Source organism: Arvicola amphibius, chromosome 14 (genome assembly GCF_903992535.2).
Source record: "Arvicola amphibius chromosome 14, mArvAmp1.2, whole genome shotgun sequence".
Lineage (NCBI taxonomy): Eukaryota > Metazoa > Chordata > Mammalia > Rodentia > Cricetidae > Arvicola > Arvicola amphibius.
In genome coordinates, this window is record NC_052060.1 from 42,272,241 (window position 1) to 42,299,916 (window position 27,676).

General features: G+C 43.0%; 1 protein-coding gene across 3 annotated transcripts in view; it reads left to right on the forward strand.

The window, feature by feature from the left end:
• The first annotated feature begins 15,151 nt into the window (after positions 1 to 15,151).
• The window catches only part of Manba (mannosidase beta), a 71,768-nt gene continuing 59,243 nt past the window's right edge, over positions 15,152 to 27,676 (forward strand). For all 3 annotated transcript variants that reach the window (XR_005283177.1, XM_038311954.2, XM_038311955.1), the window contains exon 1: positions 15,152 to 15,380. Coding sequence is in view for 2 of the 3 variants with exons in the window: in XM_038311954.2 (XP_038167882.1) it covers positions 15,204 to 15,380 (177 nt within the window). In the remaining variant the exon portion in view is untranslated. The remainder of the gene's footprint in view (positions 15,381 to 27,676) is intronic.

Sequence of the window (27,676 nt, forward strand, 5' to 3'; positions counted from 1 at the left end):
GAGTTAGCTGCCTGGATTAATCAGTATGGGAAACAATCCTTTGTAAATGCAAAGTTGTTTTTGTATATACTGTTGGGATTTGCTTCATTGTTTGACATCAAATGATGATGTAAAGTTCAAAAGAGTGAATATATTGCCATGTTCAGTTAAAGTGCGCAGTCTGTTACAGGTTGACACATTGCTTGACCTGATTTATGCAGAATTAATAAGCTATTCAAATAGTGCAGCTTTAATACGCTGCACGTGATTCTGGCGGCCCTAGAGTTCAAAATGGACTTGGGACTCAGCAGTTTTAAAACGTGTATATGGAGTTTAAGAAATTTATTTTCCAGGTGCATCCCCTTCTAACTAAAATTTCTTCATCTTGTACACTTAACAGCTGAATATATATATATATATAAACTTGGGAGTAATAATGGGTCAAAATTTACAAAATAAAGTACTGTTTTGGTGTGGGAGTTGTCATGAGGCTGTGTTGAAGTGACTTAACTGTGGGATATTGACTATCCATTGAGATGGATTTGTTCAGCCATTTACATTAATGAGCATTTAAATGCAAAAGATACCATTTCAGGTGACCTAACATGAATGAATAAAACTCAATGCTATTGGATGTTTGTTTGACAAGTGATATCTGTGCCACTAAATCTTCTGTAGTAATAAGGGTATTACCATTCATAATTCTGAACCTGTAGTTTCACTTTAACTAGCTTTGGCTTTTTGTTGCTTTTTCTTAATGTATTTGATTTCTAGCACATGTAATGTCTCCACTTCCACATTTTTGCACTGCTTATATTTATGTGCAATCTTATTCCTTGTCTGCACACATGTGGAAAGCTAGAAATAAATGTAAAAGCTTAATTTTTTATAAACATTTAAATATGTAATTTGGACATGATTTTGTTGGCTTAAGGTTCTTTAAACTGGAAGTGAAGTGCATGCCTTCTGAAGATGTTCTGGCTTTATACTGTAATAAGTATATTGGGAAATAATCAGTTCAGTTATTCACTTTCTCCAGTGAGCCCCCCTTACCCCTAATTTTACCTTTTGTTTAAATCATGGGTCCTTCGGGGTGTAGGTATCAATGCTAATTAAAACTTTTGGGTTCAGATTGTGAAGTGTTCCCACAGGGTAAGAATAGTATTCTTTGACTTTGTCCCAAAAATGATCCTTTCTGATACTCTTTACTCAAAACAGCTTTATTAGTGGGCTTATGTTTTGAAAGCCAAATATGACATTTTATAAAGCAGTGGATCCCTGATTGGCTTACAAATAGATGGGTATTTTGTTTTATTTTGTCTTGGTATTTAGAGACAGCTTCCTTAAACTGATCATCAGAGCTAATGGGTATGTCCAGTTCTCTCTGACTTGATGCTTTATACAACATTTCATGTCGCTTCTAAGGGAATAAGCCATAGAGGCTTCTCCAGGTTTAAGAGAACAGAGTACCTGGAAAACCAACATTCTGAATGTATGGATACTGGACTTGGGATCACCACCCTTGATGAGATTTTCAAAAGAATCCAAGAATTTGCTCTCTACCCTACCCAGTAGTGTGTGGTATCACTAGTGCCAGGTATAGGACTAAAGTGAGTATGGGGTCGGATATTGGTGTAGACATTTGTGTGTCCTATACCTCTTAATGCATACATTTTTAAGAATTTGTCTTTGAAGTCCAGTTAGCCTGTTAATGGTAAACTTTGTTTTGACTGTTTTTTCTTGGGCAGGTTTGCAATGTGATAATCAGATTTTTTTTTAACTGATAATTTTCTTGTGTGGGTGTACTCACGTTTAAAAGTATGAACCACAGTTAACTAGTGGTCTCAGGGGTAGTGAAACACTCACTTTTTATTTTAATGGGTTAGTTTGAAGTATACTTAAGATACTGATCATGCTGTGTTTGTGATTTTGGGGGGAGGTGGGGAGTACTAGAATTAGTCTCGTTTTGTGTTGACATAACAACTGTTCAATGACTGTTGGTTATACTTTTAAGTGAACTTGTCTTCTATTTTATGAGGAACCCAGTGCAAGTCACTAAATGTCTAATAGTGACATCTGCATAAGACTTGTAATAGCTAAAAAGTTAATTGAGCTTAAAGGAATTGTTACCATTAAAGTCTGTGTTTAAACACACTTTGGTCTTACTCAGTAATTCCAGCTAACATGAAATCTACACTTGAATATAATATTGTATGAGCTCGAGTTTTGAACATATACTGAAGCAGCCATTATAATGAAACTGGTGTAGGAAGGATTAGTATGGTGATTTTCAAAGTGATTCAGAACCAGAGTAATTTGGGATGTTTTAAAAAACAAACCAATGGCTCCTACCCCCACTTCTGATTGAAAAACTATGAAGTAAGGAGCCAGTAACTTGTTAAGACCAAGTGATTGAATTACTGGCCTTGAACCATTACCTTGTGACAGACTATAGATTCTTAGCAGCTGTAGAAGACATGGTAACCTCTACTTTACTCTCACAGAAGTTAAGGTTTGAAGAACACTTATAGCATGGTTTAATTGTATTGTAAAGCAGGTAGTAAAACACCTGTCTTTACGCGTGGAGAAAATAAACAGTAAACATCTAGATATGGCTTTTGACAACAGCAAATGGCTCTCTGGAGTAGTGTTTCTTAGACAAGGAAAATGGGAATCTGGCCAGCATTTCTTGCTAATTGGACTTGTTAATAAAGAGTAATGATTAATTCGGGCACACAGTTTCTGCTAGTTTTTAATGCAGTCTTCAATTTTTTAATTCCTAATTTACTGTAATGAAATTGGATTGTGCTATATAAGCATCAAGGTCATGAAAGTACTTGTTTTTTAAGTCAAGCAATTGGCTCTTCTCTCACCTAGCTTCCTGTCATACACCTGGCTATATAGAGAACATCTTTAGAATTTCTAGTTTCTGATTCTCTGGACACAGCCTCTTAGCCTCTAATAGTACTCAATGCATTGACCCACAACAGGTATTTTGACCTTTCTAACCAAAATGATTATCTAGGTTCTACCATAAACCTCTCTTAATACCATGATGCAAAGTGCCATTTAAAAATTTTGGATTATTGCAGTCTCCTTGCTTCTCAATAAGCAGCAACACATTCCATGCAGTTTTAACCAAAAGATGTTAGAGGTATTATGCCATGGTTGGTTGGTTTTCTGTTTTGAGACTGTATAGCCTAAAGTTGACAGTGTAGATCAGACTAACCTCAAAACTCAATTTCAGACATGCCTGCCTCTGCCTAGGATTAAAGGGCTTCCATACTATGCTCAGCCTGATTTTCAATCTGAGTAAAAGCCAAATGTTTAGGAGTTTATAATGGCACATAATTTTAACCTGTACCATTGCTCCTCCTCCATTACAATCCTCGATCACCCAGGTACTTTCAGACCATGGCTGCAGTGGATTTCTCCATGTGTAGACAAATGGTAGTATAACACCATGTCATGTAGTTTCCTTTCATATTTCTAATACCACTTGCAGTGGCATTTCCTGAGCATTTTATACAGTGTATCCACTGTATAGATTGTATATTGGAGCTACCACTTTGTGTGTAATGCCTACTTAATCTTGTTTGAATCTGCCCTGTAGTGTAAGCTCCATGAGGACAGGGTTTTGTCTTATCTAGTCATTCAATACAAGAGTAAGGCATTTTGCGAGGTAGTTTAACAAGTAGGTAACTTAACAGTTGTATACATGTGTATGTATATATATGTGTGTGTCGCATCTCCATTTTAAGTGTTCTTAGAAGATGAATTATATTGAGCGGGTGTATTTTGCATAAATCTTTTTTGGGTATTGCGATTACATCTCCAGTGTTGAGATTTTTAATTTTTCAAGTCAGCGATGAGAATACTACCCATAAATACAAAATAAAAATGGCATAAGTATAATTAGAATCATTTCAGAACTTGTTGGAAATTTTGCCCTAGTAAGCCAAATTTTTCTTAACAGTTTAAACATTAGCAATAAGGCCAAACATTCTGACTCAATACTAGAATAAACCAAGTTGATGTTTACATGTGGTAGGAAAATGCTGCGTTTCTGTCTGCCATGATACTGTTTGAGATAGAGATTGGTCATCCAGGTAACCTGGCCTGGAACTTAATATATTGTTTGTCCTCAAACTTGTAGTGATTTTCTTGCCTCTGTTTCCTCAGTACTGAGATTACAGGCATGCAAACTTACTGTGCCAAACTAAAACTAGGTTCTGTAAGTGGGAAACTATAGTAGATAAAATGTATAATACAAGCATCATTTGCTCGTTGTGGTCTATTGCTATGTGCAGTTCGTGTTCTAGAGAACCAGTGTGAAGTATGAAGTTGAATTGGCAGAGCACTGCCAGAAATGCCTGGATTTTGTGAAGACTTGACTCATTTTGTTTGCTACATTTTTATAAATATTTGTTTTGTTTGTGGTCTCCATATTTATTTACCATATGAGCTTATCCAGTTTAAGTCTCAGCTCTAGATTAGATGAAGTGAGAGTAGGCTGCATTTTATCAATATGAGTCATTACAATATGGACAATTTTGTAAAACATTTTTGGTAAGAACTTTAAAATGTCATCTCATTAAAGAAAATTGTGCACACTTACTGAGCAGTTGGGAGACTGAGGTGGGGAGCATCACTAATTAATTGGAAGCCAGTCTTGTTCACTTAGCAAGACCCCATGGGGCATGGGAAGCATTCTCAAGCCAAAATCAAAAAATCCTCCAGAGGCTAGTTACTTGAGCTTCAAGTTCCAGTTAAGTGTGTTAATGTTCATGGTCTTGACACCAAGTTGCTGTCGTATTCACCTGTAAACTCATTCTTGATACAGTTAGGAGTCCATTACCTTTTGGGGTTTTTTGTTTGTTTGTTTGTTTGTTTTTGTTTTTCGAGACAGGGTTTCTCTGAGGAGTCCATTACCTTTAACTTTACTGTTTTGCCTAAAACTCTAAGACAAAATTTAACATAAGGTTAGAGGTGCGTGTTTGTAGCTAAAATAAGTGATCCTAGAAAATCTGGGTATTTAAAGTGTGAGGTCAGTGGAACAATAAGAGAACCTTGCAGGAATGACAGATTGAAAATAAGAGTAGCATATGATTAAATGTAACTTTTCAAATATTAAAGATAGTATCACTATTCTGGAGAGATAGCTCAGCATGTAATAGTATTTGGTCTTCTGGAGTACCCTAGTGTTCCCAGCAACCACACCTGGGCAGTTCACAACCAGCTTTGAAGGCTCTGACCCCTCTTACCTCCATGGGTACCTGAGCAGGTGTGGCATATTCATCACACATCAACATGTTTTTTTAAGCACAAATGGAAAGAGGTTAAACTGTCTAAGTGAAATATGTGGGGACTTAGAATCCACACACAAACCATTTAAAGCAGTTATAGGATACACAACCAAAGTTTTACAACGGAAGTGAAATACTAGGAATTATAATGGCTTCAAAAAGTATTTGAGAAGTTTATCACAGATGTGCAAAACTTACAGACTGAAAACAATGTTTTCTGAGGTCTGGGAAGTTCAAGAATGGAGATATTTGTGCATTAAATCTATGCTGTTGAGGTCATGCTCAAAGCAATCTAGATTCAGTGCTGTTCCTGTCAAAGTCTAGTTTTAGAAATATTTAAAAATTTACATGAACAAAAGCAAAAAAAAAAATCAAAACTTTGCATTTTCTAGACTTACTACAAACTAAAAAAACTACACTGACCAAACTGGTGTGGTATTAGGGAGTAAGATAGGTCCTTGAAATAGAAATGAACCATGCAATTCTGGTCAGTTCAATTTCACATAGCAAAACCAACTAGGGAAGTAGTCTCATCTAAAGTACTGAGACAGCCAGGTAAGTAAAATATTCTTGGACTCCTGCCTCACATCATAATGTTGACTTGCAATAGACAAGTCCAAGCCAGGCATTGTAATACTAGTATTTAATAGACACAAGCAGAAGGATCATAGCAGTTGTTCAAGGACAGCAATTGTGCCAAGGGAATGGTAAAAGAAAAAATACCGAATGAAAAACATTTGCAATTTTGCTAAGGATCTAGAATCCAAAAATACAAAGAATTTGTAAAAATAACCTTATTAAACAATAGTCAAAAAATAGGAAACATTTCTCCAAAGAAAATGTGTAAATGGCCAGCAAGCACATAAGAGTCAACATTAATATCAGTGAAACGGAATAAAAAACACAAGTGTTACTTTATACACATTAAGATGACTAATTTGCATAGTTGGAGAGGCTCCTCAGCAGTTAAGAGCCTTGGGTACTCTTGTAGAGAGGTCAGGTTAGAGTGCCTGTACCCACACTCAGGGCACAACAGTTCTAACTTCAGTCTCAAGGGATCTGATGCCTTCTAGACCCTTAACCCTAACCCCATCTGGTATACAGACATGACATTCGGTCAAAACATCCATATTCTCCATTTTTAAAATGGAGAGTGTTACTGCAGATTTGGGCTTTTCTGGTAGAAACTTAAGGAGTTTGGCAGATCCTTAGAAGCTGACCAGCTTAGGATGCAGCTTCAGTAGTACAGTACTGCCTTATATGCACCAAGTCCTGGGGGCAGTGTCCAGCCCTGGGTGACCCAGGAGTCCATTCCTAGAGATGGAAGAGTAACGAAAACTAGCATTTAAACAAATGGGAATAAATGCTCATATGTGCATTTCTCATAGTTACTGAAAGGTAGAAATGAATAAATTTGGGTTTTATATTTTGAATTTTATATTCAGTCATAAAATATACATGCTAGAATGTGGCTGGACCTTAAAATCATTAAGAGAACTATATGATTATATGAACAAAACAAGTCTATAGAAACAGAAATTATACTGATGTGTGATCAGTACCAAGAAGGAAGAATGAGAAAGTGACCACCTACTGAAAACGGGTCACCTTTGTGTATAATGAAAATATCCTGAGTAATGGCTATGTAATATTTTAAATACACTAAAATGTAACTGAAAGTTTCCCTGTTACAGGAAACCACATGAGTCTGACAAAGGTCTCAAAAATTTATTTAGGGCCAGGCGGTGGTGGCGCATGCCTTTAATCCCAGCACCCAGGAGGCAGAGGCAGACGGATCTCTGAGTTTGAGGCCAGCCTGATCTACAAGAGCTAGTTCCAGGACAGGCTCCAAAGCCACAGAGAAACCCTGTCTCGAAAAACCAAAAAAAAAAAAAAAAAATTATTTAGGTATAAAATGGGGATAAATACTCACTGGTACAGACTAGACGCTGTCTTCTGTGTCCTATCTTCTGTCGAGGGGAGCTGGAGTCCAACTACCCAAGCAAAAAAGTGAGAGCATGAGCCCTCCCCCTCAGCTTTTAGGCAGTCATGTTTGCAGAAAAGACCACGCTCTAGAGCTTGCTGCCCTAAAGGTCACTGGCTAAACGGATTGAAATCTAATGATCTGTATAATCTTTTTTTATTGTTTTTATTGAGCTATATATTTTCTCTGCTCCCCTGCCTTTCTCCCCCCTCCCTTCTATCCTCTTCCATGATCCCTACGCTCCCAATTTACTCAGGAGATCTTGTGTTTTTCTACTTCCCATGTACATTAGAGACCTGTATAATCTTGAATGTTAATTTTATATCAATCTTCCCTTTAAAAATGTATCAGCACAGTTGTGCAGTGGCACATGCCAAAGACAGAGGCAGGCAGATCTCTGAGTTCAAGGTCTACAAAAGTGAGTTCCAGGACAGCCAGAGCTGTTACACAGAGAGGCTCTGTCTCAGGAAGAAAAGTATAAGCACAAAGGATAAAATGATAATAGATAACACCATAATATTTTAGTCTCCAGGTTCTGTTATGAATTCTTTAATATGTCAACATTTTAAAAATTCTTTTAAAAAAATTTAGATTTTATGTGTATGAGTGTTTGCATATGTGTCTATGTACCACACATGTGCTTGGTGCCCAGGTCAGAAATAGGCATCAGATCCTCTGGACCTGATAATAGGATAGTTGTGAACCCACCACAGGGGTGCTTGGAAGGTCTTCTGCAAGAGCAACAGATGCTCTGAAGAACTGAGCCATCTCTCCAGCCCTAATAAATTAACTGTAAGTTCTCGTAACTTGTACACTTATTATTTATATGATTATATCTTTTGCTGTCCCTACATTTTATATGTAAAACTTGAGGGAAAAGAGGGTAATGTTCATCTAATAGCAGAGATTCAGATTTAAATAAAGATATTCACTTTCTAGAATCTTACCACATAGCCATTTGGTATATATGAGAGAAACTTGAACTATAACCTGAAGGCTAGGGAGATAGCTCAATCAAGTGCTTGCCACACAATGTGAAAATCTGAGTTCGATTTCTAGCACACATGTAAAAGGCCTAATATGGTACAAGCCTGTAATCTCAATGCTGGGAAATTGGACACTGGTCAGTCCCTGAGGCTAGCCATAAGTCAGCCAGTGCCAGGGTCCCTTTCTCCATAAAGGGGGATGTCTCCTGAGAATGAATGACACCCGAGGCTATCCTGTGGCCTGCGCATGCACATGCGTGTGTATTTACATACACGTGCCTTTACACACATGAACACTCATCTACACTTTCAACACAAATATTAAAATAATGAGTGAGATATTAGTAAAATGCTGATAAATTCTGAAGGGAAAAACTACAGACTACCAGAGGTTAGAAAGTTGAATAATTTCATCTTAAAGGATAGGTTTAATGGCCTAGTAGGCATACTATTCTATAAAGAGTTAGTACTTAAAGAAACAAAGAAAAGATGAAGAAAGATTTTAAAAAATATGAAGATAGAAATAATGGTTCCTCCCCACACCCCAAAAGAAGAAAGGAAGGAAGGGAGGGAGGGAGGGAAGGGAGGGAGGGAGGGAGGGAGGGAAGGAAGGAAGGAAGGAAGGAAGGAAGGAAGGAAAAGTAAAAGAAATAATGGCTCTACTACCACCTCTTTGTTTTGAGACAAGATCTTTCTTTGTAGCCTCAGCTGTACTGAAACAATTAGATCAGGCTGGCCTTGAACTCACAGATCCATCTGTCTCTCCCTCCTGAGTGCTGGGATTAAAGTTGTGCACCACCACTGCCTGGCTTCTAACACGTTTTTTAACTGAGGCTTGAATTGGGTTTACTGCCTGTAGCCAACAATGATATCTTCCAATATTTTTTTATGATTAATCAATTTTTTAAGAGCTTATCTCTAAAGTTGGCATGTTAGACTTGCTCAATAAAGGATACTGGAGGGATATTGTAGGAGTAAATTAAAATTTCTGGTGTGGGGCTGAGAGTTGGTTCGTAAGAGAATGAAGCCAGTGTGTGTCTACGGAGAGGACCTTGTGGTCCTGGCCTTAGGATGATGACCTTTCTGCACCTTTTTGCCAGCTGCTTGTTGCCTGGCCATTCACAGTCATTTGTGAGCATCAGTGTGGCGCACACACACCCACTGTGGCCACAGGGTCCACTGGGTCCATTCCCCTTGCAAGTTCCTGTGCGGGCTGATGGTTTAAGGTGGCCTGAGTTCCTGGACTCCTGCAGTAGGCCCACATTGCCAGTTGTGATCCCCTGCTTCTCTGTTTATAATCCACCCGGTGGTCTGTCCCCATGACAGGAACTCCAGATGGCCTGGGGCCCAGCTGAAAGCAGAGTCTTCTGCTAGCTAACTGACTCAGCTCACAGCATGTCATTTCAAGTTTACGCACTTGGATACTCTTCTGCAGCCTGAGGTCCCATGGAATTTCCTTTTATTATCATGTTTTATCTTGTTAATTTTTATATTATATTTCAGTTTAACCCACCATGTGATTCTTTACTGATTGGACTGAGACTCTTAAGAAAAATGTGGGAATGGACCAAAGGCAAGTTTTCAAAATTTAGACAAAAAGGCTACTTTTTTTCCTAAAATGAAATTTACATAAGCTGCAGATTAAGTAAACCTGCTTGAAGCTCAAATAGAAGAGAGGGGGAAAGGGGGCATCTTGAGACATTGTGGTAAATAGAGAAATTTTAAAGCAAGCAGACAAAAATCTAATAAATTATCTACCGGAAGAAAAAAAAAAGAGATAGGGACATGAACATAAGAGCAAAACCAAAATTATGGGGATGGTTTAGTAACAAGTAAAGGTGCAGCATGCATCTAACTAAATCCCAAGTGAGGCAGAAATTTGTGTCATCAAAGCTGAGGGCTGGAGAGATGGCTCAGCAGTTAAGAATACTGGCTGCTCTTCCAGAGGATCCAGGTTCAATTCCCAGCACCCACACGGCAGCTAACAATCATCTGTAACTTCAGTTTCAGGGGATCCTGGCTTCTGAACTTAGAGGGCTACATACACATGTAGTGTGCAGACACACACACAGGCAAAACACTCAAATAAGTGTGAGTACGTGTGCGTGTGTGTGTAACTTCTCAAGGGCTCCTCAAATAAATGGCTGAGTTGATGTGGAGTTGTGCCTCTGCCCCTCACCAATGATAAAAGCAGAAACCTGAAGGACCTCAAAGTAAAGAAAGTGAAAGTCCCAGACTGGAAAAAAAAGAAAAGAAAAGAAAAGAACAGAAGCCGGGAGCACCAGCCTTCCTTGCTCTCTGCTTTGAAATTCTTGTTTGGTTTAATGTTCAGTGCTTGGGTGTTTTGCTTGCGGGTCTGCCTGTCTGTGTACTGTGTGCATGCCTAGTGCCTAAGGAGGCCAGAAGGGGCATTGGATCCCCTGGAACAGGACACTCAGGCAGTTGTAAGCCACCATATGGGTGCTGGGAATCAAATCCAGGTTCTCTGGAAGAACCATGCTCTTAACTGCTGAGCCATCTCTCCTGCCGCTGTCACTGCTTTCTGATGTAAGGAGTCCCAGCCACATGCTCCTGCTGCGGAATTGTGCTGCCCTCCATAAGGAACTGGGAGTCTTCAAGTTGTTCCATGTCAGTATTTGGTCATAGCACTGAGAAAAGTGATCACGCCCACTCCTAGCATTCCATATCAGAAACTGGAATTATATTTTTTTCTTTACAAATTTTCAAATTTTGCCGGGCGGTGGTGGCACACACCTTTAATCCCAGCACTCAGGAGGCAGAGGTAGGCAAATGTCTGTGAGTTTGAGGCCAGCCTGGTCTACAAGAGCTAGCTAGTTCCAGGGAAGGCTCCAAAACTACAGAGAAACCCTGCCTTGAAACACAAAACAAAAACCCCAAATTTTTAAATTTTAATTTTTTATTTTCTAATTTTTCTTTATATACATTACATCCCAACTCCACTCTCCCCTACCTACACTCCTCCAAGCCCCACAACACCCCCTCCGCTAGATCTTTTCCTCCTTCCTTTCCCTTAAAAAAAAAAAGAAAGAAAGAAAAGAGCACGTCTTCCAGGGATATCAACCAAACATGGCATAAAAATTACAGTAAGACTAGGCACAAACCCTCATACGAAGGCTGGACGAGGTAACCCAGTAGGAAGAAAAGAGTCCTACACACAGGGAAAGGATTCAGAAACAGCCCCACTCCCACTTCCGTGTGTTGACGTTATCAACCTGACGGGATCTAGAACTGATGGAGAGAGAAGCCACTGGGTATGCCTGTGAGGGAGTTTCTATAGTGGGTTAATTAAGATGGGAAGACCCATCCTAAAAGCTTGTGTCACCATTCCATGTGCTGGGGTCCTGGACTGCATGTCAGGGAGAAAGCTGGCTGAACAGGAACACTTGATTCTTCTACTTCCTGGCTGCGGATGCACTATGTCCAGCTGCCTTATGTTCTTCTACATGTCCTCCCTGTTACTAAGAACTGTACCCTCAGACTTTGATTCCCAAATAAATCCTTGCTTCCTTTTATTGGGTATTTTATTACAGATATGAGAACAGTAATTAATACTGCCCTTGCTTAATTCTTTAGAATCTATTAGTATTTTCTCTGTAGCTTGGTACAGTGTCATTATTTTCCGGTGTTGCTTGTGAACTGAAAGGCTGTCAGGCACATTTAAGTCTTTCCACCTAGTAGATATAAGGACATTGACTTGCACTGCTCATACCTGAAGCTCTGTGGCCCACTGCCTGGTCATTGTGTATCACTTTCAGGCCGGCTGACCCAAGAACACCCATAGCATTAAAATGACAAAGTATCTTTTCTCATCTGAGTCATTTAGAAGTGGGCCTTCCTTGATGTGACCTGCTAAGTAATGTAGCAAACAGTTCCCATGAAAGAGCTGAAGGTGGGAGGCCTGAAGAATAACCTATGCTTTTGGAACCCGTTTAGTGTATTGGTGTTTCTTGTCTTCAAGCTACACACATCTGTTGATGACAGTCAGTTCTATGTCATTCTTTGCCCTTAACTTTGCATATTGGCTTACTTCCTTGGCTGTGATAAAATGCGGACGATACTGAACTTAGGGAGGAAACAGTTTATTTGATTTTCATGTCCCCATCACAGCCCATCACTGAGAGAAGTTAGAACAAGAACTCAGGGCAGGCACCTGTAGGGAAGAATGCAAGCAGAAGTCATGGAGGAACACTGTTTCCAGGCTTGCTCTCCATCACTTAGCCTATTTTATTGTAAAACCTAGGTCCACTTTCCCAGGAATGGCACAGTGATCCAGGTCTTCCCACATCAGTTATTAACTGAGAAAATGCCCACAGGCTTGCCTACAGGCCAATGTGATGAGGGCATTTTCTCAATGGAGGTTCCATTTTCCAGATGACCCTGGCTTGGGGCAAGTTGACAAGAAAAACTAGCTAACACACTCCAGGTATTTAAAAAAAAAAGTCTAACTTGGCTCAATTTACAATTTTTTAGTCTCATATAGGACTGAAGTATTTCTCTTTCCAACAACCTATCTCTAAAGAAAAATGACAATTTTTTTTTTCCTATCTCCTTGCTTTTCTCTAGCCGTCCTTGCTTCTGGATCCTCCTTCCTTCCCAGGTAGGTACCACACTTGAAGAGAAATGTTCTCTAGACTGCTTCCTGTTGTCTGAGGATGATGGCATCTTTAGGGGACCCTGAAAAACTGGGATAATGGCCAAGTCCTGGGAGAGCGGCTGTATTATTTTTTTTGTTTAGTCTCTGTGTGATGGGCTTATCTGAAGTCCTGGCTGGAGTAGTCTGTGAGGCTGGACCGTCTCAGCTAGTAGCTTTGAAACTCTTCTGGATGTAAAATTTTGAGAAAACTGCAAACAGAGGCATTCTGAGAGGCTGGATCACCTGGGCTATTTATCTTTGTTGGTGTTTGGGCCTTTTATTCTAAAAGGTAACATATATCTGTATTAACACAAGTATGGAATACACAGCATGCATAAGTCAGTTAAAGGTGAATTTTTGTTGTTGTTGTTGTCTCTGGTATTGCAGCACAGGTGAGAGGAGAGCCTGAAGTAACACGGACAGTGTGAAAACACTTTGCACGGCATGGAATTCCCTCTGACCTTTGAGAGTTCAGTGTAATAGCAAACCTGCTGGCAGAAGGGGACCACGGAGGTCAGGCAGCATACGTGACTAGCAGTCCCAAGAGCAAGGCAGGATATAACCGGCAGGGACGCTAAGGGGCATGGAAGGAAGAGGAGCCCTTTAGCCAGGAGTGTAGTTTGGGATTGAATTAAAGTCTTAAAGCCAAGCGCCATAACCCACTGAGCCATCTCACAGGCCCTATTTTATAAGCCTGTAACCCTCCACACAACATTCCAACAACCTTTTATGATCTCATTTATTGAAGAAAAAATCTTTAGATAAAAATAAGCACACTGGTGTATCTTATCTTTCTTTTTCAGGTTTTTTAAAAATATTTATTTATTATGTATACAATATTCTGTCTGTGTGTATGCCTGCAGGCCAGAGGAGGGCACCAGACCCCATTACAGATGGTTGTGAGCCACCATGTGGTTGCTGGGAATTGAACTCAGGACCTTTGGAAGAGCATGGAATGCTCTTAACCTCTGAGCCATCTCTCCAGCCCCAGGTTTTTTTTTTTTTTTTTTTTTTTTTGAGGCAATGTTTGACTCTAGGTCAGGGTGACCTGGAACTTAATTCTGTAGCACAGGCTAGCCCCAAACTAAAGGCAATCCTTTCTCCTCAGTTTATCAGTTGTTGGAGTTACAGGTGTGAGCCACTACCCACTTTCTTTTAAACAGTGTAACTTCAAAACCATAGGAAATGCCATCTTCAAAACCTAGGCTTGCTTTCTGTCTTGAGAAGTCTGAACTTCCTCAACTGGGCATTGCCATGCTTTCTTAAGCTTCTCTCAACGCCGTTGCTTAAGCTAGAGAAGATATTATCTTGATAATCTCCAAGTTTTGCTTCATACTGACTTTCTGAAATTCTTTTCTGGGGCCTAAGATCCTGGGTTCACCTGAGTCAAGGTTTCTGAAAAGAACCCAGGGACTGTTGAGACGGCCCAGCAGTTAAATAATGCCCCAAGCGTGACATCCTGAATTCCATCCCTGGGATCCACGTGGCGGAAGATAGCGCTCCAGTATGTTCCTCTGACTCCCGCACGCACACTGTGGCAGGATCCCCCTCCTACCCCTCCATGAAATTAATGAGTAAATAAATATGAGATGTTTTGTCTAAAAGAAGAACCCGGGCTGGGCCTCATTTTTTAAAATTCAAGAAGTGGGAATTTTGCTGCTTGCCCAATCTCAAGGCACCGAAGTGGAGGGTGGGGGGCGGGCGGGTGGTGGTGAATTTCAGACTCACCTGTAGCACTAATGCGACCCCAGAAATAACTCCGCAGGGCCTAGGTCACATACAGGCATTGCTAGCAGGGCGCACATGGAGTCTTTCAGTTAACCGGAGTTTATAGTTAGTTCTGTTTAGTCCCAGCAGGTTCATCGAGGGGGCGTTCAGCCTGGCAGGCCCTGCGGCCTGGGACCAGGTCTGTGAAATCTGCCTCCAGGCGTGGCGGGAGGTCCCCCCCCCCTTCCCGTGCAGGGTCTGCGCATGACTGAGGACGCGCACCTGGGGTCTTTCCAAAACGGTCAGGCTCGGCTTTCCAGGCTTTTCTTTCGCTTTGCGATATCGACCTCTTACGATATCGACCTGAATGAAGCAGGGAGCAGAGCTGCAGGAGCGCGCAGGCGGCAGCAAGCCCTGAGCCCTGCCTACACCCGGTCGGTCCCCGCCACTTTCCCTCCCTGCGAGGCTGCTGGAGAAGCTCAGCTGACCTGGGGGCGGGTCTGAGCCGCCTCTGGGCGGGGACAGAGCTGCCAAGCCTGGCCTAGGGCCGGGGCGACACTGCCGGGTCCCTGCTACTAGCGGCCAGCATGCTTCTGCACCTGCTCCCGCTGTTGGCGCTGTGCGGGGCGGGTTGCGTGGTGGCGGGTCCCAGCTACAGCCTGCGGGGGAGCTGGTGGGTGAGCAACGGGAACGGCTCCCTGGAGCTCCCGGGTACCGTCCCGGGCTGCGTGCACAGCGCCCTGTACCAGCGCGGGCTGATCCAGGTAGGACTCTCTGACACCCTTCCATGCAGTCCAGGCCGGTCTGTCTGGGCTGCTGTGGGCAGCTGGGGAAAGAAACGGCCTGGCAGGGGGGTTCAGGCCAGTTGTGGACATTTATCCATCCTCGTTGGGACATCTGTGACCCCGGGAGGCGGAAGTTGCCTATAGAAAACAAACAGCGTGTCTGCTGTCTACTTACTGAGGTGATTCTCGGCTCCAGCATTTGATAAGGGGACTTACCTATCTTTCTAAGGACAGGGTTACTGTTTCCATCTTCCGGACGCTTGCAGGAGCCCTTAGTTAATCATAGTTCATTGAATGTAGTGACTCGGGTTTACACGTTCGCTTTGAAGCTTCGGGGAGTCTGGTTTGAAATAAACCCAAGGGATTGAAAAGTTTGGTTATTGGTGCTCATGTGTGCGGGTTTTGGGAGTGAAACGTAGAGCCATGAACATGCTAAGCACACATTGTACCACCGACCTACATCCCAGTCCTAAAACCTAAATAATGTTTAGATTTTTTTAATGGGGTATTTTCATCCAGCAGTGTTTCATTGTGACATTGTCACGCGAGTGTACCGTGTGTTCTGCTAATCTCCACTCTTTGTCTTGCCTCCAGTTGATCCCTCTCTCTTTCCAAGTAGTTTTACCCCCACTCTCGTGTCCTAAAAACATAGCATACATATATTTAAAACTAGATTCGACATGAGTGAAAACATGTCATGTTTATTTATCTTTCTGAGTCTGGTTTATTTTACCTAGTGTGATCATTTCAATTTCCATTCTTTTTCAACCAAATTTCATTGTCTTTGTTATTCTTTTTTTTTTTTTTTTTTTTTTTTTTTTTTTTTTTTTTTTTTTTTTTTTTTTTTTTTTACAGGATCTTACGTAGTTTAGTCTGGCCTTGGATGCCTAATAAAACTGAGGGTAATCTTGAACCCCTGATCCTCCTGCCTCTGCCTCTCATGTGCTGGAGCTATGTAAGCATGCACTACCATGCACGGCCTAATTACCTTTTTCTTTATGGCACGATTCTAGAGATTTAACGTAAGAGTTTTATGCGTGCCAAGCAAGTGCCCTACCATTGTACTATACCCCCCCCACAAACTGTCTTTGACTGTTGTGATGACGTCGTAGTTTCTCTAAATGCTAAAGTAGTCAAACTTTATGTAAAGTTTCTGATAGAGTACTCACGTCAGTCTGTCTTTGCTTTTTCTTTTCATCCCCTACATCAGAAGGAAAGTGAATATAATAATTTACAGTGAACATCGTCTAGTGTACCTTTTAGGTAAATCTTTCTAAAACTGAACTAGTGTGTTCTCAGTTAACAGATTATATGTGGGAAGGTAAATGGTGACGTGTAACATAGAAGTGGAAAGGAGTGACCGGAAGTGAGGGGGCGCAAGGGAGGAAAGAGGAAGGGAGACTAGGAGGGGAGGAGGGGGTACAGAGGAAGGGAAGAGGGGGAAGGGGCGGGGAGAGGAGGGCGACGGGAGGGGAGGACAAGAGGACAAGGGGAGGAAAGGGGAGGGAAGACAGGAAGGGAAGAGGGGAGATGGAGGGGAAGAGGGAAGACAGGAGAGGGGAAGTGGGGGACAAGGGAGGGGAGAATGGGAAGAGAAGCAACTAAAACAAATGGAAGGAAACGCCAGAACGAAACCTAATTCTTTGTATGCAAATGAGAAAAAAAATATAAAGCAAAACACACGTGCGTGTGGCAGGCCGCAGCTTACTTTGGTTTCTATCTACAGTCTCAATTTGTCTCCTTTTGCTAACTGAATTAAGCCAACTGTGCTGTTGGGCAACACAGCAAGGAGAAACTTTGGTTCTTTCTAACTGCAGGCTTTTGCTTGGCTTGTGAAATAGCTAACTCTTCTTGTAATTGACAAGGCCTTGCGACCTCTTCACAGATTCTTAGAAAAGCTAAATTCAGATAAAGTGGATGGGAGACCTAGTGGCAGTGGGATAGAAGAAGGGAGGTTAGTGAGTTAGGGAGGAAGACTTTAACCAAGCTGAATGAGGTGACATTGCCACCCTGTGCTGTTATAGCATCCATGTTTAGTGTAGACCTTCAAAAACATCCTATTGCTTGGCACGGACCTGGACCGGATATGAACTTGAAACTTATCTTGGGAAAGCCACTTATTTCTGTTTCCATTTGTCTAATTAATCACCCTGTATTCATTTAGTGCCTCGGACTGTAGCAGACACTGCTTTAAGTGCTTGAAATTCAACAGTAAAGAAAAAGCTTTGCTCTCGTGGGCATTCTAGAAAGACAGTTACCAGGTTAATAAATTACAACACAGGGGGTACGCTGAAGAAAGAATTCAGGAGGTAAAAGGCAGAGAAGGCTGGGATGTTGCTAGTTTTTCTGTTTGATTTTTTTTTAAAGATTTATTTATTTATTATGTTTAGTGTTCTACCTGCATGTATGTCTGCGTGTCAGGAGAGGGCCCCAAATCTCATTACAGGTGGTTGTGAGTCACCATGCTGGGAATTGAACCCAGGACCTCCGGAAGAGAGCCAGTGCTCTTAAAATTTGAGCCATCTCTCTAGCTGCCTCCCCCTCCCCCCCTTTTAAGTTACTGGAGATAGTCATTTTTATATGGATTTTTCTCGGTAGAGAGCTTTTCCATTGTAAGGTGGCATGCATTTTTAGCCATGTAGAGAACAGGGTGGCAGTGGGCCAGAAGGAACTGACATGCCTCACTGGTTCCACTAATAAGAAGGACAGAGAGATCAGAAGGCTTTGAGCCGTGGAAGGAAGATGAGTTTAAATAGGACACTGCACGAGATGGAAAACTGTTGAGTGCTTTGACTTGGAGAAGCAGGGTTGGTTTTTCCTTGTAAAAGGACACTGTCCTAACTCCTGTGCACAGTGATTGGAGCATGGGACCAGCTATGGGACACTTGCAGTCTTGAGGCTGGGAGATTTCTGTATTGGAGCAAGAAAATGAAGGGAATGGTTTATGGGTCTTGTTGTTGTTAAATTTTGCTCTGTGTGTGTGTGTGTGTGTGTGTGTGTGTGTGTGTGTGGTGTGTGCGCGCGTGTGCATGCGTGCAAAAAACTTGCTGAGGTAGATTTTCTCCTTCCCACACCGAATACAGGGATCAGCAGCCAGCGCCTTTATTTACTCAACTATCTTGCTGCCCCTCCCCCATCCTCATTTTGTTTTTCAAAGCAAGGTGTCACTCTGTAGCCCAGGATGGCCTCGAATTTGTAGGGGAGCCTCCTCCTTAGGCTCCCAGGTGCTAGGATTTCGTGCCAGCACAACCGGCTTGAGTAGTGTGTGGGTGCACATATTAAATGTAGAGCCAAAAGTTGGGTTTGTATACAGACGGGATGTGAGCAGTAGCATTGAGAGGAGCCTTAAAGAGTATCAGTAATTTGTTCCCCAGCTGCTGGCTACATGGAACTTTGTCTTTACAGAGAGGCTCTGTGGCCGACCTTGATGGTCTCGAAGCTGACTGAGTGTTTCCTCTATAGAATCTCCCTCCTCTAGGTGTATCGGAGTAAAGGAACTGTCAGTAATTTTTATCTAAATAAAACTGATGGGGCTGGTGAGTCGGCTCCGGGGAGTCAGTTCTCCCCAACTCTAGCTGTCGCTCACAGCCATCCCTCTCCCCTCTTCCCAGCCCCAGGGCTATGGCTGTCTTCTAGATCACCTTGGAAACAACCATGACTAATAATTTCTTGTGAATTCTTCTTTATAGACACACATAGGTATCTATCTTATCTAGGTTTGTCTGTCTCCCCCTCCCACCAAATAATGGTAGTCTATGACCATTATTTTATGCTAACCTGGAACTTGATAAGTCTTAGAAAGTTTTCTTGGTTGTTATGCAAATAGAAATGCTAGCTATCTTGACATGACTGAATGCTCACTTTGTGCCGAGAACAGCTCTGAGCATCCTTACCTCCCCAGTTTTTGTGATCCTTGAGAAATAATTACTTTCTCCGTCCTAGAGAAGGGGTAGGGAGCATAGGTATGGGGGTGTGAATGTTGGGGTTGGGGTGGAGAACAGACAGGCCTTCAAAGCTTTTTGCTTTCTTTTTTATTTGTTTGTTTTTCAAGACAGGATTTCTTTGTGTAGCTTTGGCTGTCCTAGAACTCGCTCTGTAGACCAGGTTGACCTCAAACTCACAGAGAACCGCCTGCCTCTGCCTCCCGAGTGCTGGGATTAAAGGCAGGCACCACTGCTGCTCTGCATTTTCTTTCTTTCTAAGAAAATTTGATTACATTTTTGTTTATTGCGGGGTTGAGTCATGGGGCACATATTGAGGTCAGGTGACAACTGAAGGAGTTAGTACTCCCTTTCACTCTGTGCATTCTGAGGATTGAACTCTGGACCTCAGGTTTGACGGGAAGTGCCTTTATCCGCTGAGTCAGCTTGCAGAATGTCTGTGTATGTTTTCTGCCCTTCAAATGGATCCCACAGGCAGTCTGGCCGAGCTAGGAGTCAGAACGTTCAAAACTGACTAGTCCGCTGTCTCTTGCACCTTGGCTTCTCCAGGCTTCGTCTCAGAAGCAGCTTCACTCTCTGTGGAGGAGGCCCAGCACAGTCCAGCCCTGACCCTTCTGCTGGTTAGCAGTTGCTCGGGGCACCTGTCCTCACCTTTCCTGAGCTCCAGAACCAGAACTCACTGTTGTACTACAGTCCGGGGTCTAAGTCCTTATACCTGTACCCTCTGCCGCCCTTTGTAGTACCCTTGGTGTATAGCAGTAACCTAAGAAAGTGATTAAATTGAACTCAATTTGGTAGAAAAATAAGAGGTCTCTCTGAGTTTTGTTTCCAGGTCAATGGAAGCAGTTTTTAGATAGAAGGATTTTAGAAAAACAGGTTTCAGATTGACTCATGGTCTATACCCCATGTACCCTTGGGTAAAGGTAAGTAAGTAGAGGTCCTTGAAGTGAGAATTATAGGTAGTCGACAATGGAGCAGCTGAAGTTTGGCGAACACACCACTTTCTGAATAAACCCCATTAAAACCTTCATGTGGTTTCCATTAGCTTAGCATCCCATTGATGTTAGCACATTAGTACTTATCACAGAAAAGGTTATATGCACACACATATTTGTGATTTTTAAATGTCTGCGTGTATACTAATCTCTGTGTGTGGTGGCCATGGCAACCAGAAGAGAGGCTTGGATCACCTGGAGCTGGGCTTACATGTAGTTGTGAGCTGTCAGATGTGGGTGCTGGGAACCAGACTTGGGTCTTCTGGAAGAGCAGCAAGTGTTCTCAGGCACTGAGCCACCTCTCTAGCCCCCTGTGTTTCTCATTTTTGAACCCCAATAGTTGAATGAACACCGTGTACCGACTCTCCAGTTTCTGAGCCCACACGTCTCTGTGTAGTCACCTACCTGGTCCCCAGTATCATCACCTGTCTCTCCCGCCATGCCTTCTGGCTTTGTGTCATCTTGGAAACACCAAAGGCTCATACTGGCTCCTGGTTTTGCAGGTCTCAAATTCAGGTCACCGGGCTTTGCAGTTTTAGATCTGTGGGGCACATGGCATGGCATGTGGCAGAGGCTAGTGTTCATGCGTTTTGAGAGGCAGGAAGGGACCAGCTGAGGTCCCTTTCACTCTCTTTTCCTTTCCCCCTCTGACAGTGTTTGCTGTGTAGAAGCTGATCTTGAACTCATTATGTAGCCTTGCCTTTTACTCATGGTAATCCTCCTGCTTTAGCTTCTCTAGAGCCAGGATTGTAGGCATGTACCACCATACCCAGCGTTGTTTTTGTCTCATTAAAAAAAACAAAAACCAGAATCTCCTTCTGCAGTTCGGACTGGCCTGGATCTCACTTTGTAGCCTTGAACTTGCTGTGATATCTTTGCCTCAGTTTCCTAAGTGATGAGATCACAGACATGCAACATCACATGCTTAGATGATGTAAGTATGCTAACCATCAGCTACAAATAACTTACTCAGGGACTCACCTATGACATGGTTGTCTTATGGCTCTTAATTTGCCCCGACACTGTGATTATCAGTGGTGTCTGTGACACCAGCCTAAGTGCTGGGTCACGAGGAAGCATGCCAAGCCAGATCTTCCTGGGGTGAGTCACTGTTCCACAGATCAACAGCTGTTTGACTTTGAGCCTCAGATTCTGCCGTAGCAAATGTTAACAGTACCTACCCGGTCCCAGGCAGCATCTTCCAGCTGCTATTGTTGCTGCTGCAGATTCCACGGGGCACAAGAGTGTAAGACTTCAAAAACTCTCTTCGCCTTTTGGTCACAGAGGTGTCCCTGAACTGCTGTTCACTTTAAACAGGTCTCAGACTTTTAATGTGGCTCAAAGCGGGTCAGTTAATCTGAAGCCAAATTAAGTTGTTTGGTTAGCATTTAGAATAACTATTGTAAATATAATGTGAGCCTCTGAGACTTTTTTTCATAATATCTTCCCTTATTAAGGACCAAGAACTGATTTTTTTGACTATAATTTTAGCATATAGGCACGTTTTTTTGTGTGTATGTGTGGGAGTCAAGTCTGTACTCTATATGTGTAGTTTTGAAAACCTTTTCTTACCTTATTAAAGTTTTAAATCATGCATTTATGTATTTATTTTGTGTGAATGCGCTCTGTGTGCATGTGGGCGTGTGTGCATCATGGTACACGTGTGGAGGCCAGAGGACACCTTGTGGCAGTTAGTACTCTACTTCCTCCTGGTGGCTTCTGGGGATTGAAGTCAGATGGTCCAGCTCGGCAGAGGGCGCCGGTGGCAGCGGCACCTTCTCCCTGGCCCTGCTTTATTTTTAATCAGCATACAAAGTAACAGGTTTTCAGTACAGGCAGGCATTGACTCCTGTGGAACAGGCCTCAGAACCCAGTCGGAAAGTGACTGGTTACCTTCAGAACTGCTATGCCACTATTGTACGGGTGGGCGCATTCTATCTGGTAAGTCCATAATGTAGCACGCAGGGTTTGCTCCTATGTAAGGCCACTGGAGTTGGGTCTCCCCCAGAAGCCCGGACAGCACCTTCCCGCCCTATAAAAGCTAGCCAGCAAGGGGGAAGTGTTCAGGTCAGTTCTCAATGAACTTCTTTATGTTCTACAACCAAAGTTTGCGGCATCTTAAGAAATGGGGTCTTACCAGCTGGTATAGTAGGTTTCCAAGGGCAGTTTTGGGGGCCTCTAGCATCCCATAATTTTTTCCCAGATATCTAGATATGTCCAGATGGAGCATGGGCTACATTGGCCACAAAAATGTAACTATGAAGCCGGGCGGTGGTGGTGCATGCCTTTAATCCCAGCACTTGGGAGGCAGAGGCAGGCAGATCTCTGTGAGTTCAAGACCAGCCTGGTCTACAAGAGCTAGTTCCAGGACAGGCTCCAAAGCCACAGAGAAACCCTGTCTCGAAAAACAAAAAAAAAAAAAAAACAAACAAACAAAAAAAAAATGTAACTATGAGTATGGTCTAACACAAAATTGAAAATTTACTTAAAACATTATGAGACGTTTTGTATGAGTTATTTATTTACTTATTTGCAATTGGATGGCATAGTTTCTGAATTCAACCTTCGTAGATTACATTATGTTGCACTATCAAAATATTGAAATTCTCCTGCCTTTGAAAGTGATCTTGGCGGCCAGTCATCATTAGTGTAGGGAAAGGATGCTGAAAGATGTGTTCCCTGAGTGTGGGGTGTTCTGTCCTGCCCCTTTCAAAGCCTGGAGCTTCCCTATCTTCCTGTTTCTCTCTGCCAACTGATGTACCAGTGTAGTGGGTTTTTTTTTTTTTTTTTTTTTTTTTGGAAGCTGCACCATGCTGTGTCATGACGAGGCCTGTACAGCTCGGTGTTCTGTTTGGAGAAATTCAGCTGATCTCTACCATGTGTGCTTAGTAACAGATTTCAGAAAGAGGCTGGAACAGAATGTTTACAAGGTATTTATGGCCCAGAGAGCCAGACAGTAGACGGCGCGACCACCGCACGAAGTGTGACTGGAGACCCTGCTCACTCAGACCATCCTGGAACAACTTTTTAGTAATTGGCTAGGCATGGGAGATTCCCCGCTAAGTCTTGACACTAACCCCTCAGAGGGCTATAGCCTGGCTCTGTGTCCTCTTACTAGTGTCTGGAATGACAAGAGCTTTCCCACTGAATTTGTAGCTAACTTCTGCCACCTCTCCAATTGTGCTAACAGACTAGTTTTAAAAACAGCAACAACAAAATGTTGGAATATGGCTGGCAAGATGAATGTGTTTTCTGAGTTCAATCCCTGGGCCTCACACAGTGGGAGGAAAGAACGCCCCAAGTGACCCTCAGACCTCCACATGTGCCGTAGAACTTATGCCCACCTCCCTACACCGGTAAAATAATAAAAAAAAAAAAAAACCGGACTCATACAAGCGGAAGAAATTAACCTGTAAATTCTGTTTGTGTACAGAAAAATATGTGTAGCATGATTGCCTTCTTTGAGCTTATCATGTAGCTTTCTACAAGTAAGTAGCCGAGAGACAGGCAGGGGATCCAAACCCCGCTAGCCAGATAGCCAGTAGTTCTGGGGCTCAGCATGTTGAGGGGCTTGGCTGAGCTGCCCTCACAGTTCCCTGGTATTTTTTTTTTCCTGGTATTTTTAACCATCTTGGTTTAAGTCCACCGCGCAGCTATAAATAGGGCTGAGTAGATCCACTTGGACAAGCTGCTAATTAAGCTTCTCTTCCAGCCTGTGTCCTTAAATATTCACTCTGTGTTTATTCACAGGAAAGGCTCAGTCCTGTGTTCAGAAGAAGCAAAACAGGAGGCAAGCTAGTTGGGGTTTAGACAAACCATGTAACAGAGCCTCATCGTTAAGCAGAACTTAAAATAAAAATCTGTTTGGCAGCATTAAATCTTGCCTCTTGCTTCTTCCCACAGCAGCTTACCAAACCACCCTGTTTCGGATCCGCATGCCACAGGCAGGAACCTTGATCTTAGTGTGCTTCCCTGGGGATGCTCTGGTGTTACTTTCTGGGCGGGGACACTGGACAGATGTCCAGATGGTCACTGCCCGTCAAGCGTGGTCGTTCAGCTCTCATTTTGGCGGAACTAGATGACACTGGGTTTTTCTTCTACTCTGGAGTTGCTGCCCTTGAGGAAATGATGCCCAGCCCAGTCTTAGGGTTTCTCTTGCTGCGACGAAACACCATGACCAAAGAAACTTGGGAAGAAAGGGGTTTATTTTGGATTATGCTTTCACGTTACAGATTATCATCCAAGGAAGTCAGGGCCAGGGCTCAAACAGGACAGGAACCTGGAGGCCGGAGCTGATGCAGAGGCCGTGGAGGAGTCTTGCTTATTTGTTTGCTTCTCATGGCTTGCCCAGCCTGCTTCTTATAGAACCCAGGACAAATAGCCCAGGGGTGTCCCCCACCCACAATGGCCTGGGCCTTCCCCCCATCAATCATTAAGTATGGAAATGCTCTTCAGGGTTGCCCATAACCTGATCTTGTGGAGGCATTTTCTCAATTGAAGTCCATTACACCTCTCTATTTTTTATTTTATTTTATTTTATTTTTTTGAGATAGGATCTCACTGCGTACCTCTGGCTGTCCTGGAATTCATTATGTCAACCAGGCTGGAATCAAACTCACAGAGCTCCACTTGCCTCTCAAGTACTGTGACTCAAGGCGTGGGTCATCACACATAGCTGAGGTTCCTTCGCTCCTTTTCAGAGAGATGACTCTATCTTATGTCAAGTTAGCATAAACCTAGTCAGGACACACATCCTGGGTCATAATCCACGGAGTCCGGCTAAGCTGAGAACTGAAGCAGATGCACTGGAGGAATGCCGCTTACCGGTCTGCTCCTCATGTCTTGCTCAGTCTGATTTCTTATACAAGACCATCTGCCTAGGCATGGCATTGTCCACAGCGGACTGCGAAATCCCACATCAGTCATTAACCACGAGAGGACCACACAGACTTACCTACAAGGCAATCTGATGGAGGCATTTTTCTCATTTAAGATTTCTCCGCCGGGCGGTGGTGGTGCACACCTTTAATCGCAGCACTCGGGAGGCAGAGGCAGGTGGATCTCTTTGAGTTTGAGGCCAGCTGCAGAGTGAATTCCAGGACAGCCGGGAGTGTTTCACAGAGAAACCCTGTCTCAGAAAACAAAACAATACAAAACCAAACGAAACAAAATCCCCTGTTCCTAGCTGTGACTAAGTGTGTCACGCTGACAGATACCAGCAGCCCTGGATCCTTGCCTGGCGGGGCCCTCCCCCACTTCTTTCTCTGTAGCCGTGATTGTGTTCACAGGTGACCTGTGTGCCTTCCTCTACTGCTGCCCACAGCTCACATCTGCCACTGTGGGTCCTGCATCCTGAGGAACAGCCCTTCTGAGAAAGGAAAGGTGGGAAGTAGGCTGGAAAGAAAGACCAAAGGGTGGTGCGAGAGAGAGCTTAAGACTGGACGCTCAGATGGAACAAAATCTGAACATGTGAGTGCTCACTCACTTAGGGCATGGGCTGGCACGTGTGTCTGTGTATGTGTCGGAACATACCAGGCTTTGGGGACCATTTGGTCTCTGTCCTGTCTGCTCACCTCTGCCACTCCAGCATGAAGCAGCCATGCATAATGCATGAAGCATGGGTGTGGCTTGAGCTTGTTAAGGCTTTCTTTGTGTGTGTGGTGTATGCATGTGTATGTGCTTATGTGTGTTCCCGTGTGTTGATACAGGGTGTTCCTCTGTTACCCTCTGCCTTACTATTGCTTGAAACTTAAGAAAAATTTTATTTGAGGTTAATAGAAAAATGATACAGGTTAGGTGAAAATCTTGGCAGCTACTGGGGGAGAGATAAAGAAAGTATCATGTCTTTTAAGTTCAAAATAGCTTATTAAGAATGGAAAAGGCACTCCAAAGAACATGTTGGAATGATGAAATTCGTTAGTGAACTGGCAAAGAGCAGCGAGCATCCGGCTGGGTGCTGTATGGTCTCCTGATACTTCCATCCTTTTCACACACATGAGTGCACACACACACTTACATACACACACACATTTTGTGCATACTCTGTTTTTTTTCTTTGAGACAGGGTTTCTCTGTGTAGCCCTAACTGTCGTGGAACTCACGTGATAGACCAGGCTGGCCTCCAACTTACAGAGATCCACCTGCCTCTGTCTCCCGAGTGCTGGGATTAAAGGCGTGTACCATACTCTGTTTATTAGATGACACCAGAGTAAGGAATGGCTTTATCTTTCTCTTCAACACTGGTTTCTTTCACGCTACTATTGATTCTGTTTTCTTCAGTTCCTAGCCCCCATTTGGGATCTGGGATAACAAAGGTCATTTTGGGGTACAGAAGGGTGATGATTAATCATTTATCACAACTTTCATACTGATGATGGGGATAGTTCCCCCCCCCCCCCCACAAGAGGGGCTGTGTTGACAGAAGTTTCTGTCCTGCCCGGTCCCTCAGCCATTCACTCCCAAAGAAATACACAGAGGTCTACATTAATTATAAATTGGTTGGCCTATTAGCTCAGACTTCTTATTAACTCTTATATCTTAAATTAGTCCATAATTCTTGTCTGTGTAAGTCAGGTGGCTTGGTACCTTTTATCAGTGAGGCATTCTCATCTTGCTTTCTCTTGGTAACTACTGAAGACTGAGCCTATCCTCTTCTCAGAATTCTCCTGTTCTGGTTATCCCGCCTGTACTTCCTGCCTGGTTACTGGCCAATCAACATTTTATTTAACCCATTGTCTCACAGCAGGGCTGTAAGACTCTTCTATTTGTTGGGTGGAGAGGAAGTGCTGGGTTTTCAGTCATTTGAGTTGGCTGGGAAACCCTGTTTCACAGGGGTTTAGGGAAGAATAACATGATGATGCCAGTTGAGGACTTCAGAAAGGGGAGAGGCAGGAAAACCATGGACATGTTGGCTTCAGGAGGGTTGTCCTTCCTAGCTTGCCCTTGAGGTGCCATCCTTTGGATTGTTATGTAGTATGTGGAGGGACACAAAGAATGGTTTGAGGGACTCTGGTAGTAGGATAGACTAAGTTTGTATGTATTTTTATTTGTGTGTGTGTGTGTGTGTACACGCATGCACTTTTGTGAAATTATGTGTACCACCTCTCTTCAGGAACCTGAAGAGGCTTGAAGAGGGTGTTGGCTCCCCTGGAGCTGGAGTCGTGTGTGGTTGTGAGCCACCTGATGTGAGGGCTGGGAACCAAACTTGGGTCCTTTGCAAGAGCAGTAAGAACTATTGACTGCTGAGCCATCTCTCCAGCCCCAGTGCAATAGATTTGAGAAATAGCGCTACAGTTACTGACTTTCCAGAAATAGATCCTTCCTTCCTTCTTCCTCCTTC